Source organism: Podarcis gaigeae, assembly GCF_964106915.1.
Source record: "Podarcis gaigeae genome assembly, chromosome: 2".
Classification (NCBI taxonomy): domain Eukaryota; kingdom Metazoa; phylum Chordata; class Lepidosauria; order Squamata; family Lacertidae; genus Podarcis; species Podarcis gaigeae.
The window spans coordinates 32,948,018-32,967,028 of NC_139679.1; the positions used below are offsets into that span (position 1 = coordinate 32,948,018).

Genomic DNA, 19,011 nt, shown 5'->3' on the forward strand with positions numbered 1-19,011 from the left:
CATTCCCTAATCTGACTTGCTGCCCTCATACTGTAACACCACCAGAGGAAGAAAAAAAACATTGGGAGTGGGGACAGAAGGGGCACAGTACATTTTAGGTGAGTGAGTTTTGTGCCACATGTTAAGATCTCTGAAGAAAAATAACTAGATTAATAACAGGAGTGCAGCAATGGGGAGAGGGTGCAAGCTCCTTGACGGGGGTGCACTTGCCCCCCTCCCCCTTGCCACCCATGCTTTCAGGTGTCCTGGAGGACAGTGTTGAAGTAATATCTGTTCCTAGTCAAGTCATTTTTTGTGCTTGGAATGAGGAGTGGGGGACGGTTCTCTTTTGCCTCAGGCAGCAAAATGTCTTGTGTATGTCCATCTAATGCACAACCTCACAAAAAAGCCAAATTGGAGCAAATCATTAGTGCATCTGACATAGAAATCCTAAGCAATTTTTTTTTGAACCTTTCCTTGTTTTTCTGTTTGGTTTGCATATGTGCTTTAGTAGACACACAACACACACATACACAGAGGAAAGCACAAAATGTCAAAAAGTAACTGGAGATAGGGCTGTGTTGCATGACATTGCGGTGGGTGGACCAGATGACCCTTCCAACTGATACTATGACATGTAATGCCATAGTAGCTCATTTTGTACTTTGTTCATTTCTTGTCTTGATAACTAATAGGCAGTCATTGCAGATCTTTCAACACCACTGTAATATGTGTAAAAGTGGGTGTTCCATTAAGCACCCAAGCAGCTGAACTTGGCACTAGCTGCAGCTTCTGAACCAAACACAAGACTAGCCCCACATGCAGTACATTACAGTAGTCCAGTCATGCAGTTACCAATGTATGGAGCACAGTGACATACGCAATATGGTGGTTGCTGTGTTAAATATACATAGTTCTCGTAGAACACAGAAGTTGACAGATACATCCCGTATCTGTCATATTGCTGCAGAGCTGTCAGAAGCTGTAGTTGTCAAAACTATTATATATACAAACAAATGAGAAACCTACTCTTTGTATTTGGCTAAAACAGTGATACTGTAGAGCTAAATAGATTCACAGGTGACTGAAACATTGCGTCAAGCATTTAATGTGATTGTAAATCCCCTAGCTGCATTCTATTTCACGTGTTTTAAAAATATATGTCCTAATACTGTGTTTTGTGCTATTAGAAGCTATCCTGGCAAATTGAAAGATGAGGTATAAATGTTTTAAATAAATATTGCAATCCCATTGCCTTCATTCACTAGTGTTGTGAGAAATGTTTTTTGCTCCTGCTAATTCCTTCAATCATTCGCCAGGCCTAGCTCTTATTTTGCATCATATCAAAATTGTCATTGATGGCAGGAACTAAGGAATTAATTTCTCATAAACAAATGTACTTGTGTGGGTTTGTTGGTGAAGGAAGTAGGCTGTATGTAAGATTCTTCTAACCCTTGGATCCTGCAAGTGTTAAAATTTAAGTCAGGCTAGCTTCCTGTGTTGATGAGATAGCCTGAGTGATGGGCCATAAGGGAAGCAAAGAAAAGGAAAGGGGCTCTGTGTGAGATGGTAAACGGGTGGGGCCCCTCCCCACCTCCTCCAACTCACAGTTTGTTAGAAGGACAAAGCAAGAGTTTAAAGTTGTGTTTTCAGTGATATGACCTAGCAGCAAAGCAGTAAGCAGAGAGAAAGAGCCATGCCACTTCACTTCTGTGGCTATGGGTGAAACAATAACTTTTGGGGTGTTAATGCTGTGAATCTGTCCATCGTAGACTCAGGTTGTATACCGGTATATGTATAAATAAACCATGTATCCTAAAGACACCACAGTCTCCACTGTGCCTCATTTCCAAAAGGAAATACAAACCCTGGGTAAGTGCCTGGAACCCCAGGAATCTCACACTGCTCAGAGATTGGGGTGACATGCAACAATATGAATGGAATGGCCTATCGGAAGAAGCTGGGGTTTGTTTTTTAATTGGCCAGCTTATTGTGTTGCCTAAAAAAAACCCAACCCTGAGATTGAAAATAGATTCCATTTGTGATTCAGGTCTGGGAGCTTAAGAGCTTGGCAATTGTAGATATTTGGAGTTATGCAGTGAAGGCAATACAGCCTCCAAAGAAACCCTCTGTACCTTTCATTGGATTTACCAGTTGAGTAGTGCCAGTTTGAGACTCAGCTCTCCATGTGTTCACATGCCTCAAATTCCATCAGTGCTTTTCCTCATTTAATCTCCTGGAATCTTCTGAGTTGAATGTCAGTATCTTCTAATGCAGTTCCATGCAGTAAGGTTGATGAGACCTTTTAAATGGGGCAGCTCTCAGCTGTGAAAGTCACACGTGTTCATGCTTTGTGCTGCTCACCCAGTTTTCCAGTCCCGCAGAGCACACTACTTCCAAACTTAGGCAATGATTTGAAGCAATAAATAATTATTTTAGGCGTTTCGTGAAATCATTTTTACTCTTCTCATGATTGACTATAGTTAAAATTGTAGGTACAAATACATACATCAGTGGAGATATTTATTGTGAACTAAATGCATGAACACAAATCTCTTGTCAGACTGCTCTGGATTCCTTTCCTCTGTTATATGCAGGCAAGAAATTCCAGGGATGGTATTTCAGGATTTATTTTATTTTACATTAGCAGTCACATACCAGGTGTTGCTTGGGAATTCTAAGAATCTAAGAAATCATTTCAGTTTTGAAAGGTTTAGTCTGCCATCTTTATTGAAAATTACATCTAATTGTATATAAATACAGACAAAAAAATCCTGTTCCTTGCTCTGCAAAATGCAAGATTTGGTTATTATCAGTGCAGTTTTGAAAGGCTGATTCCACCATCTTGATTCAAAATGATATCCAAACATAGACGGCAACCTGCTCCTTGCAATTATTAACTTTCATAACTAAATAGCATACCTTTCCTTTTTATTTTATTTTGTTCAATTAAACTGTTCTTTAATAAATAATAAAACAATCAAAACCATCTGCTCCTTGATCTCAGGAACCATAATGCAAAAATTGGTTACGATGTTTTAAAAGATGTGCAAATGCATAGTGAACAATTCCCCAAAATATATAGTAGATAAGAGCACTAGGGAAACTCTTTCGTGTTATTAGCTCCTACTAATGACAGACAAACCAATAATCCAAGATAATCTGGCTTCTCCCTCAACTGCCATTAGCTGCTATCCCATCAGGAGTGTCTCTTTCATCTACTCTGCTTAAAGACCAGCTTCACCAAGCTCAATAGTCATCAGCAGCCATTTCATCAGTCTGTAGGAGAGAGACAGACAGACAGATATTGGACTGCAGGGCCTTTCTGTCCATTGTGCCAAAAAACTCCTCCTATTAGCTCCTCTTCTTGAAACATTTCCATTCCAGCTGGTTGTTACAAGAACTCTGTACCTAAAAAATCGTGTCTCAGCTTTCTTTTTTCCTCCTCCCTCGCAATACGTTTTCCTTTTCCTCCTGTGTTTTAGTTTGGATTGTAAACCTGAACATTTCTTAGCTGAAGAGGCACCTTGAAATGCTTTAAATAAATAAATATTGAATCCTGTTTCTGTCTTCGAAGCTACCCTACCCACTTTCATGTTGTCTGCAAATGTGGTTAGGATCCCTTCCACTCAGTCCAAATAGTGTATAAACATGTTAAATAACAGAACCCTGTGCTACTCCACTTGTAACATTGATGAACACTGCAAATCCACTTAACACTTGCATTGTCTAACCCACATGAATTGTCAGAATTCTTGCTGAAATCAATATAGTATTGTGTCCACAGTATTTCCCCTGATCTACCATGCTAGAAGTCCTATCGGAAAAAGAGAGATAAGGTTATTCAAATAATCAACAGTATTTGATGACTGCCATCCAATGGCATTTTGTATTTAACTGCATTTCATAGTTTGGATGCAATGGAATTTAATATTTGATATTTGATAGCTGACTTTATATGCATTCATAGCAGAGAACTGATGGGAAGATCACTTATATAGTTTTAATGTTAATGACTGTATAGATTTTAACATCTGTTTATCAAATTAGGTTTTTCTAATGTCACCAATAACTGAAACAAATTTGTAAATGATGTGCATGTGCAAGTATTGAATTCTGGATTTTATTTTGTACTGTTACTGTTTACTGCCAAACAAATACATTTACTTATCCTGTCAACATGGTAAAATTACGTTTGATTATATTTGCTGAATCAAATGCAACAATGTTTATTATTTGACAGCTGACAACTAAAAAAAGATTTCACATTTGACAACTGCCAAAATCAAAGCAATCAATAGATAGCAAGACCTAAGTGCTCAGATGTCTACTTTTGAAATCAAAAGGCATATCCAATTTTCTATTTTTAATTTATAAGTCAAAATTCTGCCATCAAAATTTATATGATATAATTTCACATTTTGGTACATTTCAAATCTTTGTAAATATTAATTTTAGTAGTATATACTGTATATATGCTAAAATTAATTCACAAAGATGAACAGAGAGGGGTGAGTTTATAGCACATTATCGCATGCATGTGGTTTTCTTACATGGAAATTATATCCATGTAGGAAACCAAAATGAGGGAAGCAAGCAACGACTGCAGATTCCCTGCAAATGGTCACCACCAGTGTCTGAATAGTAGGGTCCACTGTCCTGGTATACCATAATCATTGTAAACAGGTAGCTTATTTTAATATGTGCTGCCAAATGTGTTAATAGTCAAATTCTTTTACGACGTGCAAATATACTGTTGGGTGTTGCAAAATGAATCCTTGCAGAGTGAGTTCCTAACAGTACAAACCAATCTAGGATTCATTAACCACACTTGGAGGAGTACTGACACTCAACCAGTGAGGAGGTACTATGAGCAGTTCAGTTCTACTTTCAGGGCACACAAGCTACAACTGTAGTTTGAGTTTAAGCTCATTTGAGAGGGGCCTTTTCCAGCTGTTGATTCATAACATTCCCGACGTGCTTCTTCTGAGTTTTGTTTGATTTTTATTTTAAATTGCCTTGGAATCCTGCTGGTGTTAAACAGTATACACTTTGAGGAATGCATGTGGCATGGCTCCAACTGTCAATGACACTTTTAAAGAGTGGAAAGAAGATTTAAAGTGGATAGCAGGTGTGAGGAAAGGCTACTGTTAAAGTTGTGGTTTTATTTATAACGTGCATAATCTAACATTAAAAAAACACATTCAGCATTTTGCATTGAATGTCTTCATAGGTATTTATTTAATAGGAATTATATACTGTTTCATAATCAAAACCTCTACACAATTAATATACAGGTAGAGAGGTTATGTTATGATAATTCCCATTTTGGATATATTGGCATCTTCAATCAGCTTCCTCCTTGAGCAATGGTATCTTTTAAAATTATCTTTTATGTTCAAGAGGCCTGGAAATCCACATACCTTCCATCAAACTATTAATTGCAGAAGTTGACTTTCTACAGGCACACAGCAGTTTCTATGGGTTTCTAGCACACTCACTGTAAGGCAAAAGTGCATGTATTGGAGACATGGAAGCAGTTCTGAAAATGGCATCCCCAGACCCCTCTAATATGTCATTGTAATGCTTGGTCTGTGAAATATAATATTTTATTGTTTATGGGTTTTACCAGTTTTATATTTACAGATCACATTTTCATGCCTATACAATAATTCACATAGACACCCCCACCCAGCTTTCCATGGCAGTTCAGATACATCTTATTAAGGTATGTGAAATATCATCATTAGCATCATCATCATCATCATCATCATCATCATCATACCTGGTGCTTCTCTGTCCCCATCAATGACAGCTAAGGATGTGGAGCAGAGGCAGGAAAAGGTACGCTATAAAGAGATTCTGTCCAGGGCGAGCATGACTACATGTTTGGAAGGACCAGATGAGAACTACTCTCTAGTAACATGGTGCATCCAATTCTAAGTGCATCCAATTCTAAACAAAACTCATAACCTACATTCATCCATTGCCAATTCATGTGGGCAGATGCAGAAAATAATGGACCATCACACACATGGAGGGAAGCTATTGTCTTTGTGCTCAAAATGCTCAGACCTAATATTAATTTATTTCCAGAAATCACAGGAAGTTCCTGTGGAGATGTGCGTTTAAACAGATTTCAAGAAGTGAGAAAATCCAGCTCCTGTTGTTCTGCTGATAGAAATATTTATCTTTCATTGTATCAAAACCTGGGGTTTTATTTGCCCTGCTTTTACTGCTGACTCAGATCATTCTGCTACATCCTCCTCTAGGTTTCCTACAGTCCTCCCTGCTCTACTTGCAGTGCTATACTGAAAGTGTTGCTACCACCCTGTGGTTCCATAGGCATGCTAAATCCTCAGGGCACTGGGAACACAGCAAAAAAGGCAGGCAGCTCCATACACTTCCTCTGCCAACACCACTACCAGTGTCCCTAGCACCACGGCCAAACGAAATGACCCTTGGAATCAACTGCAGCTGCCCAGGACTCTCCAGCCCATGCACTGTGATGTCACCCTGCAGCCTTTCTTGACCCTGGACCCTCAGGGCCTCTACGTCTTCATGGGCAACAACAGCACAGTGTGGTTTGCGTGCCTAGAGCCCACTGCCCTCATCCACAGCAAGAAGCTCAACTCCACCAAGCAAAGGGGGTTTCTTATCTCTATGTGGAGGGTAAATGGGTTCACAGCACCACCCATCTCTAAGACCTGGAAACAGGTGCACATCAAATAGCTGGTGGTGCAACTCAGCTGGAAGTCTCCTGCAGGATGCATCCTATGAGCTGCTGAATACCTTCCATGGGGAGCTGGCGGATGACCTGGCTGGTTCCTAACACAGTGAATATGTGGAGGATTGGAGCATCCAGGCAGAAAATGGATTCCTGCATTGCAGGGAATTGGACTAGATGACTCTTGTCCGTTCCAATTCTATGGTTCTGTGGCTGACAAACGTAGCACTGAATTGGATAGCGGCAACAACACTGGGGCATCCTCTTGAGCATTATACAGCTTCCGGTGCCACCCCGATAGCTATCACTCTGAAAATCAGCAAAATGCCATTGCACTATTGCAGTTCCTCCATAGTTCCTTTACAGAAATAGTACTCCTTACTAATGTTCTTTGTATTAAATTAGCCAGTACAGGCAGGCCCCCACTTACACGTGTCCAACATGTGTGTGACCATGTATACATACAATGCACTGAACCCAGAACTGACGCAGAAGTGCCATAAAGATGTCGCTAAAAGGGTGGAACGGGGGCAGAACTGGATGTTTGCAGGCTTTCTCAATGGGTTTCAGTTATATGGGATTTCACCGACATGCAAGTTGCCTTAGAATGTAACCCCTATAAACAGGGGACTGCCTGTAATTCTAATATGAGCATTTCCCACCACCTTCCTGTTTGGTACTAATGTACCTAGCAAATATGGAAAACTATGGGGAAGTAATTAGATTAAATCCCAGAGCAAATTTTTGTTTTATTTTTGCTGATCGTACACAATGGAACTGCTTAGCTCCATCCTTCTCACTCTCTGCAGAAGTGATTCACAGTGATTCTCACTCTTTCTGCAGGAGCAGAGGAAAGCCCTAGGAGTTTATTTGTCCTTAGTTCTTGATTTAATTAGAAACCTAATTAATGCTAATTAATAGAAACTTAATTAAAACTTGGGAAACGTGGGTTAGCACCAAGGTGAGTTCCCCATCCCATATTTTATGTACCTGATCTATGCCCCCAATGGCCACTTATGCTACACAAATTGAGACAACACAGCAAACATCTCATCATCCTTTGACCTCTATCCCAACTATATTGCTATCCTGCCTCAACTGTGTTTAGGATGTTTGCTACAGGATTACAAAACTAACCAAAATCCTGTGTAAAAAATGTGCAGGAAAAATGAGGAATTATTCACTTGAGGCCATAGCTGTCAACACAGATTTGAAAATAAGGAATCAGCAGCCAAAATAAGGGGCCTTCAGCCTCACCTGTTCCAGGCACTCCAGTCTTCCTGTCCTCCTGCAGTCTGGTCAAACTCATGCTGGTAGCTTCGAGAACACTGTTCAACCAACTTTGTAACCAGAGGTTCAACTGAATAGAACCTGAATCACATGCACCACAAGGCCTATGCAGCCTCAACTTAAGATGGCTCCCCGGCCTGGCTTTGCACTGCAAAGTTTGCAGCAGCACGTGCAACAAAATGGCGTCCAGCATTCAAAAACCCCCTCAGCTTGCATTAACTAGCCACACACACACACACAGCCTCCCCCCCTCGCCACGAGATCACCAGTCACCCACCATTTTAGTCAACCAGCTCCTTTCTTTCCCCCCATAAGTCAATCGAAGGAGCCTCCAAAACAAATTAAAAAGCCCCCCTCCCATGAGATCTACTTTCCTTTTCCCCCACCATGTGCCCCCGCTCCAGATAGACCTTTTCGCCGGCAAGGGTGAGTGGGCCGTCGATGACATATCCATCTGATTCCGATCCGAGCACTCAGCACAGGTATGTTCAACTTCTGAGCCCCTCTGAGCCAAAGGCAGAAAGCCCAGCCAGCAGCCAAACGAAGCTTCAAGGACAACCACCATCACCTCTCCACTGGGAAGCGCTGAGCAAAGGCGAGTCCCCAGGGAACGCAGCCGATTTGATCAGCACAAGGCATGCAAGCTCCACCCCCCAGTCGTTCTTAGACTTCTTATTGGGTGAGCAACACAGCCAAGCAACACAGTTGGAGCCTCCCTTCTCCCTGGCCGGCTGGCAGGGAGGGAGAGGGGCTGCTTCCTTTGAAATTTAAGGGACATCATTAAAGGACATTTAAGGGACATCCATCAATAAGGGACAGCAGCAGGACATGGTGCTGGAATAAGGGACTGTCCCTTCAAATAAGGGACGCTTGACAGCTATGCTTGAGGCTATCCTGTGCTGAGCAGGGGCTCGGGCTAGGTGACAGTCAACCTCCTTGCCGTCATTTTCTATGGATGGTTTTGACTTCCAGTTGGGTATTTTTTTGTAATGTTGTGGAACCACAAGTTCAGTATTAATATTCCACCTTATGCTGCTTTCAAACTGCTGAAGTAGTGTTACTTTATGCTCTATTGGTTTATTCTGTTTATTAATAAATTATTTTGGTGTTTGTCAACTGTAGCTGATAGGGAAAAGAAGAAGTGTGGGAGAAGAATCACAAGGTTTTGTGGCAAGAGGAGAGTAACTGGAAGCAGGGGTGAATTTAGCTTCTGGCAAAGTAGCCATTTGCCAGCTATAGAAGGCACACACAGAGATATTATTTTTTTGGCAAGGTTTATAATTGTGGAAGGAAGCAAGCTTGACACATTCAATTTGGGGAGATGGAAATTAATGGAAGGACGGGATGCTCTGCAATGAAATGTTCCTCACCTCCAGAATCATTTTATCATGCATTCAGATCCTGACTTGGGTCTCATATTTTGCCTGGTGTTAGCCTCAAACTTCTCTCTCTCTCTCTCTCTCTCTCTCTCTTACTTCAGAGTAAGCAGAACTAGAGAATTGGGTTCCCCCCCCACCACCAATCAAAGCTGTAAATGTCAGCATTAAGAAGAAACAATCCTATTCTGCATTCAGAAACAACAGGATTGCAATCAGAAATCTATTTTGCAGATTTCTATAACTCCTTCTGGTATTATGAGGGTGCTCCCTTTCCCGCATTACAGCTGGGATGGCCACCTTTTAACCTGGTAAATTCACAGTAGTCAATCCAGCCATTCAGTGGGCAAAATAAGATCATCATTTAAATTATGAAATACAGAATTTACAAAACTAGGTCACTAATATTTAAGAGGCTTACTGCTACAGCTTGCATACTTCAGCCGCCAATCGTTCTGCTTTGCACAGGAACCAGAGCAGTTAACTGCTGTCTGCTCCCCCCCCCCCCCGTTAAGTCTGCTCAATGTAAAGGGGCTCCTGGAAAGAAAGGCTCAAGTTGTTATTCAGAATCAATTGGAGACATAGGTGGAATCTAGATATATAAAAAAAAGTTGTGAAAAAGCTTTTTAAAAAATGTTTTGAAAAACTATTGAATTTGCCATAGCTCACCATTACCATCTAGTGTCACATTTGTATAACGCACTTTACAACACACTTAAAAAAAATATATTTACAACTGTATAAAGGTAAAGGGACCTATGACCGTTAAGTCCAGTTGCGGACAACTCTGGGGTTGCGGCGCTCATCTCGCTTTACTGGCCGAGGGAGCTGGCGTACAGCTTCCGGGTCATGTGGCCAGCATGACTAAGCCGCTTCTGACGAACCAGAGCAGCGCACAGAAACGCCGTTTACCTTCCTGCCGGAGTGGTACCTATTTATCTACTTGCACTTTTACATGCTTTCAAACTGCTAGGTTGGCAGGAGCAGGGACCGAGCAATGGGAGCTCAGCCCATCGTGGGGATTCGAACCACCGACCTTCTGATCGGCAAGCCCTAGGCTCAGTGGTTTAGACCACAGTGCTACCTGCATCCCTTTTGCAGCTGTATAGCTGAGTCTTATTGTCCAGCTAGATTTTGTTTCATATACCACTCTGCTAGTGCTGTGGGTGGCGCTGTGGGTTAAAGCCTCAGCGCCTAGGACTTGCCGATCGAAAGGTCGGCGGTTCGAATCCCTGCGGCGGGGTGCGCTCCCGCTGCTCGGTCCCAGCGCCTGCCAACCTAGCAGTTCGAAAGCACCTCCGGGTGCAAGTAGATAAATAGGGACCGCTTACCAGCGGGAAGGTAAATGGCGTTTCCGTGTGCGGCTCTGGCTCGCCAGAGCAGCGATGTCACGCTGGCCACGTGACCCGGAAGTGTCTCCGGACAGCGCTGGCCCCTGGCCTCTTGAGTGAGATGGGCGCACAACCCCAGAGTCTGTCAAGACTGGCCCGCACGGGCAGGGGTACCTTTACCTTTACCTTTAGTGCTATTGTTAGGCAGAAAGAGGCTGTTGCTAGGTGCAATGAAACAACAGCAAGTTGTTTAATTTATCATTGGAGTATTTTTACTGCTAGGGAAGGAGTGAGACCTTTGTGGGATTTTCTGTCTCAGGTACCAGAATAACTTGACTGGCTCTAGGTACCATGCATGTTGATGGAGTGCCACTGCTGCACTGCCTTAGGTGGAAAATATCCTGGGCCGGCCCTTTAAGTCACACTGAAAATGTTGTTGTTGGTATATGTCCATCTCATGAGACAATGGAGTGTCTCTTCCGAACGTGAAGTCAAACCACTGCATTAGCAGCAACGAAGTGACTTTTCCAGAGCGCGAGCCTGGGCAGTGTGTATGCAGGTCCTGGGCTGCTCAGACGACAAGACGACCCCCCCTTGGCCTCGCTGATGCCAAAGAAGAAGAAGAGTTTGGATTTGATATCCCACTTTATCACTACCCGAAGGAGTCTAAAAGCGGCTAACATTCTCCTTTCCCTTCCTCCCCCACAACAAACACTCTGTGAGGTGAGTGGGGCTGAGACTTCAGAGAAGTGTGATTAGCCCAGCAGCTGCATGTGGAGGAGCAGAAACACGAACCGGGTTCACCAGATTACGAGTCCACCGCTCTTAACCCTACACCACACTGGCTCTCAAAGGAATGCAGAGCAATAAGTTTGGCACCAACTTGGCTGCAGGAGTTGCCAGAAGGAGACTACAAGGTGCCTCAGAGCATGTGTCTATTCATTGTGGTACCCCTGTTGGGTTTTTTTAAAAGCACACTATCTGTATTAAGTTTCTTACCAGTGCCAGAATGTCTCTGTTTTCAAATAATTTTTGTGTGTGAATGTGCACTTAATAACATAATTAACACACTCTGTACTTCTCTGCATTCCATTCCCTTTTTACCTCACTGTTTGCAATCCCACATTCTCTCCAATCAACTCAGGGTAGCACTTTACGCATCTGATGGACTGTAGTCCATGAAACCTTATGCCATAATAAATGTGCCACAAAACTGTTGTTTTGCTGCAAAAGACCAATACAGCATCCCCTCTGAGAAGATGAGACCTTTAGGACACACACCCACACCCTGTAACTTTAGCTCTGTTTCATTTTAATATGCATCTGAGCTATATTAGGGTGTGTTGACATTAGTGCTTATTCCTCATCCAGCTGCTAGTTTTTGAAGCAGCATGCACAATTCATACCAGTCCTGCAGTCTCTGGACAAATGCTGTTGCTTGATGCTTCCTTGCCCCTCTCAAATCAGCTTCAATCTGACTAGAGAACTGGATGCAGAGTTAAGCGGTAATGTGAACATACCCTAACAGCCACCACGCATGTGCAGATGACAGCTTGATGAGCTGATGGGAGGTAGTCATGAGCAGGGCCATGCATCAGGTGAAGACATCTTTGGCCCCTCTTGTGAACATTACTGTGCCAATGTGGATTCAACTGCAGCAGGCTGGGTGTGTGTGTTTGTGACCTTACTGCATTATAAGATACCAATGTGAGCATACGCTTAGACAAGGCAGTGGCATTCAAACACCATAAATCACTGTGTATTTCCAGACGGGAAGAAACTTGATCTGTGTTTCTGTGCATTTATGTTTAGGAGGAGGAGAGGATATACAGCGAGGGAGGAGAATAAATGCAAGACTAGGGTGCTCTGCCAATTAAGGAAAACACAGAATACTTTGCCAACTTGCTATTTTTATTCTAGATTGGAATAAAGCCTTCCTACCTAATTCAAACACATTTAATATAAGCTATTGGAATAAACTACTTGCTTTGGCTTCTTATATTTGAAAATGTCTCTGAATTCAGGTGATGATCCTGATCTACACCAAAGGAGACCAGCACACTTCTTTGCACCATGATGCATTTATACAGACATGTTTTCTCAGCTGGGAATCAAGAATCAGCACCTCCAGGAGTTGGACAATAGGCACTTGGTTGGATGTATTTAAATGTTACTCATGTCCTTTCAGCATTGTGAAAGACCAGCGAATCCAAGTCATGTTCTAGATCATTAAGTAATCTGCAGTTTGCACGGTGCCAAGCGTTTGCGGAATTAAACAATGTCTGTTGCCTAACTCTTGCAAAACGAAAACAACACAGTTTTATTTTGTCTAAATTAATATACTTTGGTTCAAAGTGTGGTTTTGGTTCAAAAGTCTGGCTTTGGTTCAAAACGCTAATGTCTTGTGTGTAGCCACAGTTTCCGCAGGCATAGCAATATCCCCAGATGCTTCTTTAAGGAATAACTGAGGGAAACAATCTGGAAGTAATTATTTTAGAGCTTGCCTACACCCATTGTCAATTACAAACTTGACAGTATTCACTTCACTTCTCAAACTCTTCCGAACGGGAATGTGCATCTCACCAACAACCAAGTACATGCATAAGGAAATTGTTATTTCATACTCTGGGCTGTGGACGAGGGTCTCAGTCTTCTTGGTGGTTGTGATCTCCCCTCTCTTTCTCCTGCCTCATCTGAAATTTCTGACAGAATCTATTAGGTTTAGTTATACGTTTTTCACTTTAACAGAATTTAATGGATTGAGCTGGGATTTTGGCAGTTGCTCTTTTGGGCCTAGATATTTTTCTATTTTTCTTGCAGTTTTAACTTACCCAACAATTTTGGGATGAACAATTCAGGGTCCAAAACCTGTTTTTCCCACCCTTAGTACTAAGCCTTACAAAACCTATTAACATGTAGAGTCACTGATGTATCAAGCATACACATCTGCTGGAAATGAGGGTGGTGTTGCAGATGCATCACTATGTTTCTTTCATGATCAGGCCTCTTTCGATCAAGACAAGTTCTTTTGGTGTGCCCTGGATGTCAGCTTTCTAGGCGGGTCCCAAAACTCCTGCTGCGTGAGTCATTATTGGCTTTTTTTGTGGCTACTAGGGGTGTGAGACGAAGCGGATGCGTTGTGAGTAGGCTAAGTCCACAATGTAAAGCACCAGGTTCACACATGTGAACACTGCGATGACCACCTGGCTGTCCCAGGGGCACTTGCCTCTGGAGCACTGGTAAGGGCGGTGTGGGGAGCCGTACTTACGGTCAAAGCAGAACACTGGCCAGATCACTGCGGCGCTCAAGTACATCAGGACAGCCACAAAAGTGTAAACAACCACAAAGCGCTCAAAGGGGCACTTCAGCATGGCTGTCTTTCCCGTGACACTGAGGGCCACCACCACCACTGTCACCACAAAGCAGAAGCTGTAGACAGCCACGCACCACTGCGTTGCCACATACCGGTCGTATTGGCTGCCGTTCACCAGAGCCCCAAATATGATGCAAGCTACGAAAGCCTGGACAATTTTCAGGAGGCCAGAAACGGTGGCCATGTAGCTGGTCACCTGTCCCGGCTTGGCCCTCGTGAGGAATACTTCCGCGGCGTACGCGAAAAAAAGAAGCCCTGCGAAAACACTGGCCGAGATGCGGAAATCTCTCGCCTCGCACCCGTTGGAATGGCAGCCAAACTCGACATACAGCGGATAGATCACGGCAGCTGTGATGGACATGAGGGTGGCAAGCATGGCGAAGGCGGCGGTGAAATTCCCCCAAGAGATGCTCAGGCAGCTGTGGAGGCGTGTGAACTCGCAGGTGACGATAAAGACGGTGACTGCAAAACAGAAGCACCAGACGGACATGCAGAAGGTGCCATAGGCCGCACTGAACCCTCCTCGGTGGGCCACAAGGCTGAACGTGGTACATCCAAAGGCTGCCTGCAGCAACCGGGCAGCTCCAACACGAGATGCCACAGCAGCCATGTTGAGGTGTGTCCCTCTTGCGCTCTCCATCTTCAGATCAGGACCCCCCAGAATGTTTCTTTTGTGGTCGGATGTCGGCTGCTTGTCCTTGAGTTTCTACCCGACGCTGGATGACTAAGCGGAAGCTGCAGGGTGAATAAGCCCCATATCCCTCCGCCAAAAACCTTTGCTGGCTGCTATTTATGCCGCAGAGCGTACATTTCTGGCAGCTTTTTGAGATAGTGTTGCCTCTGCAGTAAGAGTATTGACCTGCCCTTCTGGTACGCTGCAGTTATGATCCATCAGCCCTGCTCTTCCGGGGTCTGTGTGTTGAGTAGTCTGTAGGCATCCCTGTCACTCTCACTCCACCTCAGCTGATCAGTTTCTCCCAAGTGGCTAGCAGGACGCCTATTCCGTCTCGGTTATGCAGCTGTAGTTCTCTACTATGTTGCTGCAAGGAGCCAGCATATAAATAGGAAGGTGTATTAATAGACTTATCTGGAATGGAATGAACTGCGCGGTCTGTGCAAAATAACGAGAGGGTTTTAGTTTCACCCAGTGCTGCTTTGCATGTTACTTTTTAAGCTCTGTGTCAAAAACCAAGTGAAAGTAAATTGAATTGCCTAAGACTAGAGCAGGGGTAGGCAAACTAAGGCCCAGGGGCCAGATCCGGCTCAATTGCCTTCTCAATCCGGCCCGTGGGCGGTCTGGGAATCAGCGTGTTTTTACATGAGTAGAATGTGCCCTTTTATTTAAAATGCATCTCTGGGTTAATTGTGGGGCAGGAATTCGTTCATTATTTTTTTTCAAAATATAGTCCAGCCCCCCCCCCCAAGGTCTGAGGGACAGTGGACCGGCCCCTGGCTGAAAAAGTTTGCTGAAGCTTGGACTAGAGTCCCAGAAGAAAGTACGGGGAAGCAAGGAGTCCACCTAAAATATATCATTTGTTTTGTCATGTTGAACTTTTTCTGCATGGTTGATGGTGGTTGCGAGGAGACATTCCATCTCCTTTCAGGGATTCCCTGAAACTGACTATTTGACCGCAAGAGTGAACTCGAGAGAGCTAGTCACTTTTGTTGTTGCCATTTGTACTGAAGCTGGCTTACGCAAATTCTATTGCTTATTGTAGTGATGGCCACCAACTTGGATGGCTTTAAAAGAAGATTAGACAAATTCAAGGAGGAAATGGCCTCTAGCCATGATAGCTATATACTATACCCAGAGGCTGTATGCCTCTGACTGTTGGCAGTCACTAATGGGCAGAGTGCTCTGGCACTAAGGTCCTGCTTTTAGGGTCCCCACAGGCATCTGGTGTCCACTGTGGCAACAGACTCCTGAGCTAGATGGGCCCTGATCCTCTTAAGTTATTTAAAGCCCTTTAAAGCCCTATACCGCCTAGGACCCTCGTACCTACAGGACTGCCTCTCCTGGTATGTCCCATGGAGGACCTTACGGTCTTCAAATAAAAACATCTTGGAGGTCCCGGGCCACAGGGAGATTAGGCTGGCCTCAACCAGAGCCAGGGCTTTTTCAGCCGTGGCCCCGATCTGGTGGAACGTTTTGTCACAAGAGACTAGGGCCCTGTGGGACTTGACATCTTTCCGCAGGGCCTGCAAGACAGAGCTGTTCCACCAGGCCTTTGGCTGAAGCACAGCCTGACCCCCTCCTTTTGTAATCCTCATAGAACTCTAGCCCAATGATTGCCATTAATTTGACTCTGAATTGATTTTAGAATGTATTTCAATTAAATGCTTATGATTTTATGTAAACTGTGTTATTTTTACTGTTGTTAGCCGCTCTGAGCCCAGCTTTAGCTGGGGAGGGCAGGTTATAAATAAAACTACTTCTTCTTCTTCTTCTTCTTCTTCTTCTTCTTCTTCTTCTTCTTGGCTTGCTCTTATCAACTGTTGACTGGCAGTGGGTTTTGCAGGGCCTGAATTACCATATTTTCTAATCTTTGTTGTAAAAAGTTGAAATGCCAGGAATTGAAGCTGGGATTTCTGCATGCAAAACGTGTGCTTTACCACTGAGCTATGAACCCCGATACGTCTGCAGATTTGGAGGTGGGGAAGCTGGAAGTTAGCTTATCTCCTGCCCCTACAGGCAAATGGTAGCTGTAGCTTCAGAGGCACCTCCATAGAAACTGATCCCTGAAGCTACTGCTCACACTTAATGGTGCACACCAGCACTCTGCTTGGAGTAGATGTAGGCTGATGACAATGCCAGCTTACTTCTGCTCTGGGTAAGTAGGTGGAGGCCTGAAATGATACTCTGAGCTGTGAGGTCAGGAGGTAATTTTGCAGAGCAACCTGGCAGGGCACTCTCTTTTCTCCTCTCATAGTTTGGAGCAGCATTCTCAGTCAAGCATGGCTAGGGATCATAGACTGCACGGTGACCTGACAATCTCATAGAAAGCAGTTTGCTTGCAGGCCGGATTTCCTGGTTATTGTTTAACCCTCAGCTACCTATCCTTAGAGTGCTAACGACAGCTGCTTATATAGAAATCCATTGCTGGATTATGGTTGGATTGTTCTGTAGTGTTATGGTCTTCCACTCCAAAACACTGAAGCAAAGACTGAAATTGATGTTATTTCAAACTCATGTCTTTTGATATAGGGGAAATATGATATAAAATTATTTTTTGTGTACCTTAAAAAAATTAAAATAAATTGAATACATAACAGGAACGCTGTTAGCAATGTACAGCCCACACCAGATTTTGTCCAATATTTTAGACATCAGATTAGAGAGACCAAGATAATACAAACACTTTCTACTTCCGATTACTTTTGCTTTGTGTTACAAGCCCTTCATTTCTTTTTATATTCAACATATCAATGTCCCAGGTTTGCCCTATTCTGGTTTCAGCTAACCTGTTGAATAACGAGCTAGAGCAAAAAGGAGGAAGGATTTAATTCATTCAAGTTTAGGCCAAACTTGAACACCAAACAACCCATTAATTGCAGGAGCCCTCCAAATATTTAGCTCAAAAGTGTTTTTGGAAGGCTGTCATTCATGCACCCATCTCCTTAATATTCTAATTTTCACAGTATGCCAGACTATCAGTGCCATTCGAGTGAGGCCACCTGTCTTGGCCGCCAGATATTGCAAGACCATTACATAAGAGGGGAGCACCTTAGTACCATCTTTCTGTCTCATCTGTCGCTGGCTGCATGTACAGACCTCAATGTGTAATGAAAGGTGGACATCTGCACCAAGGGGCCTTTTTAGCTTGCTATAAGAATTCTAAGTTCTCAAATATATAATATTCACAAATGCACACATATCTAAATATATAAACCACGTGTCTGAAATAGTACAGAAGAGCAATCCTTTTTTTTTTTTTTATAATAATTTTTATTAAGGTTTTCCAAATTAGAACAAATCAAAGCAAATTAAATCCAATCTATTGCCAATAACTAGGACTTCCCCTCCCTACCCCCTCTTGTGTTCCAAATCTTCCAAATAAGCAATTAAATTCAACAAATTCTTATCCCCAAATTACACTCTTCGTCAATAACCCAATTTATCCAAATTCTCGTCCCCTAAGATCGATCTTTACCCTTCCACGGGTTTCCCCCTTTCAAACATAGTACAGATGAAAATAAGATAAATGTAAATAATAATTTTACAGCCTTTGGATTCCAATTTTCCCTCCCCTCTTTCCCCTTTGCGTTTCACCTATCCCTCCACTTCTAATATCTTCCTGGAGTTCCCACATTATACTATATCCCTCCGATTCTTTGCCAGTCTTTAATTACGGATGTCCAATCGTAGAAGGAGTCTATCAAATAAGGGCCCATTTCTTCTATCCAGGTTTTTATATCCAGGAGTAAAAACTCCAATTTTGTATCCATAAGCTTGTCAAACCTGAATATCCCAAATGTCCCAAATGTTCCCCCAGTTCTGTCCAGTTCTTGTTGTTTCCTTGTTCTTATCAATCATTCTCCTCCTTTTTATTTCTCTGTTCTCCCACAGAAATGTTCTTTTTCCAAAAGTTTCTAGTGTCTCTGCAGAGGTTTGTTGTTCATGAAGCAAAGCATTACATCATGTTCCTTTCATTTTCCAACAAATAGTTCCATTGTTTCCTGTAGTATGTAGACCTCTGTAGACAAAATAGTGTTCCATTCCTGCAGTTTCCCAGGAGATTGAAAGTTCCATTCAACTGTTCACATTTCCTGTGAAAAACACATGCAATGTCCCTCGGCTCCTCTAGGTGGATTGCGGTAACAAAGTTCCCTTCCAGGATCACATCCACCAGACCAAGTAGCTTGTTGACCGATATTTAAAACAGTTTGTATACAATTTGTAACAAATATAACTGGCAAAGTCCTCATAACAAAGTC

At 43.1% G+C, this 19,011-nt stretch overlaps 1 protein-coding gene and 1 long non-coding RNA gene across 2 annotated transcripts; both read right to left on the reverse strand.

Annotated features, from left to right (window-relative positions):
* Positions 1-5,570: 5,570 nt before the first annotated feature.
* On the reverse strand, positions 5,571-7,889 carry LOC310839377. The gene is made up of 2 exons (XR_014561479.1): positions 6,513-7,889; positions 5,571-6,456 (listed from the first exon to the last, which is right to left on the reverse strand). It is a non-coding gene; the product is annotated as an uncharacterized lncRNA (long non-coding RNA).
* A 4,707-nt stretch (positions 7,890-12,596) lies between these two features.
* On the reverse strand, positions 12,597-16,399 carry MYADML2 (myeloid associated differentiation marker like 2). The gene has a single exon (XM_083727908.1). The coding sequence runs from the start codon at positions 14,714-14,716 to the stop codon at positions 13,814-13,816; it is 903 nt and encodes a 300-aa protein (XP_083584034.1). The 5' UTR covers positions 14,717-16,399; the 3' UTR covers positions 12,597-13,813.
* Between the last annotated feature and the right edge of the window lie 2,612 nt (positions 16,400-19,011).

Bases quoted from the DNA above. Each gene is read 5' to 3' on its own strand.
- MYADML2 (XM_083727908.1), bottom strand. From the start codon at position 14,716: ATGGAGAGCGCAAGAGGGACACACCTCAACATGGCTGCTGTGGCATCT.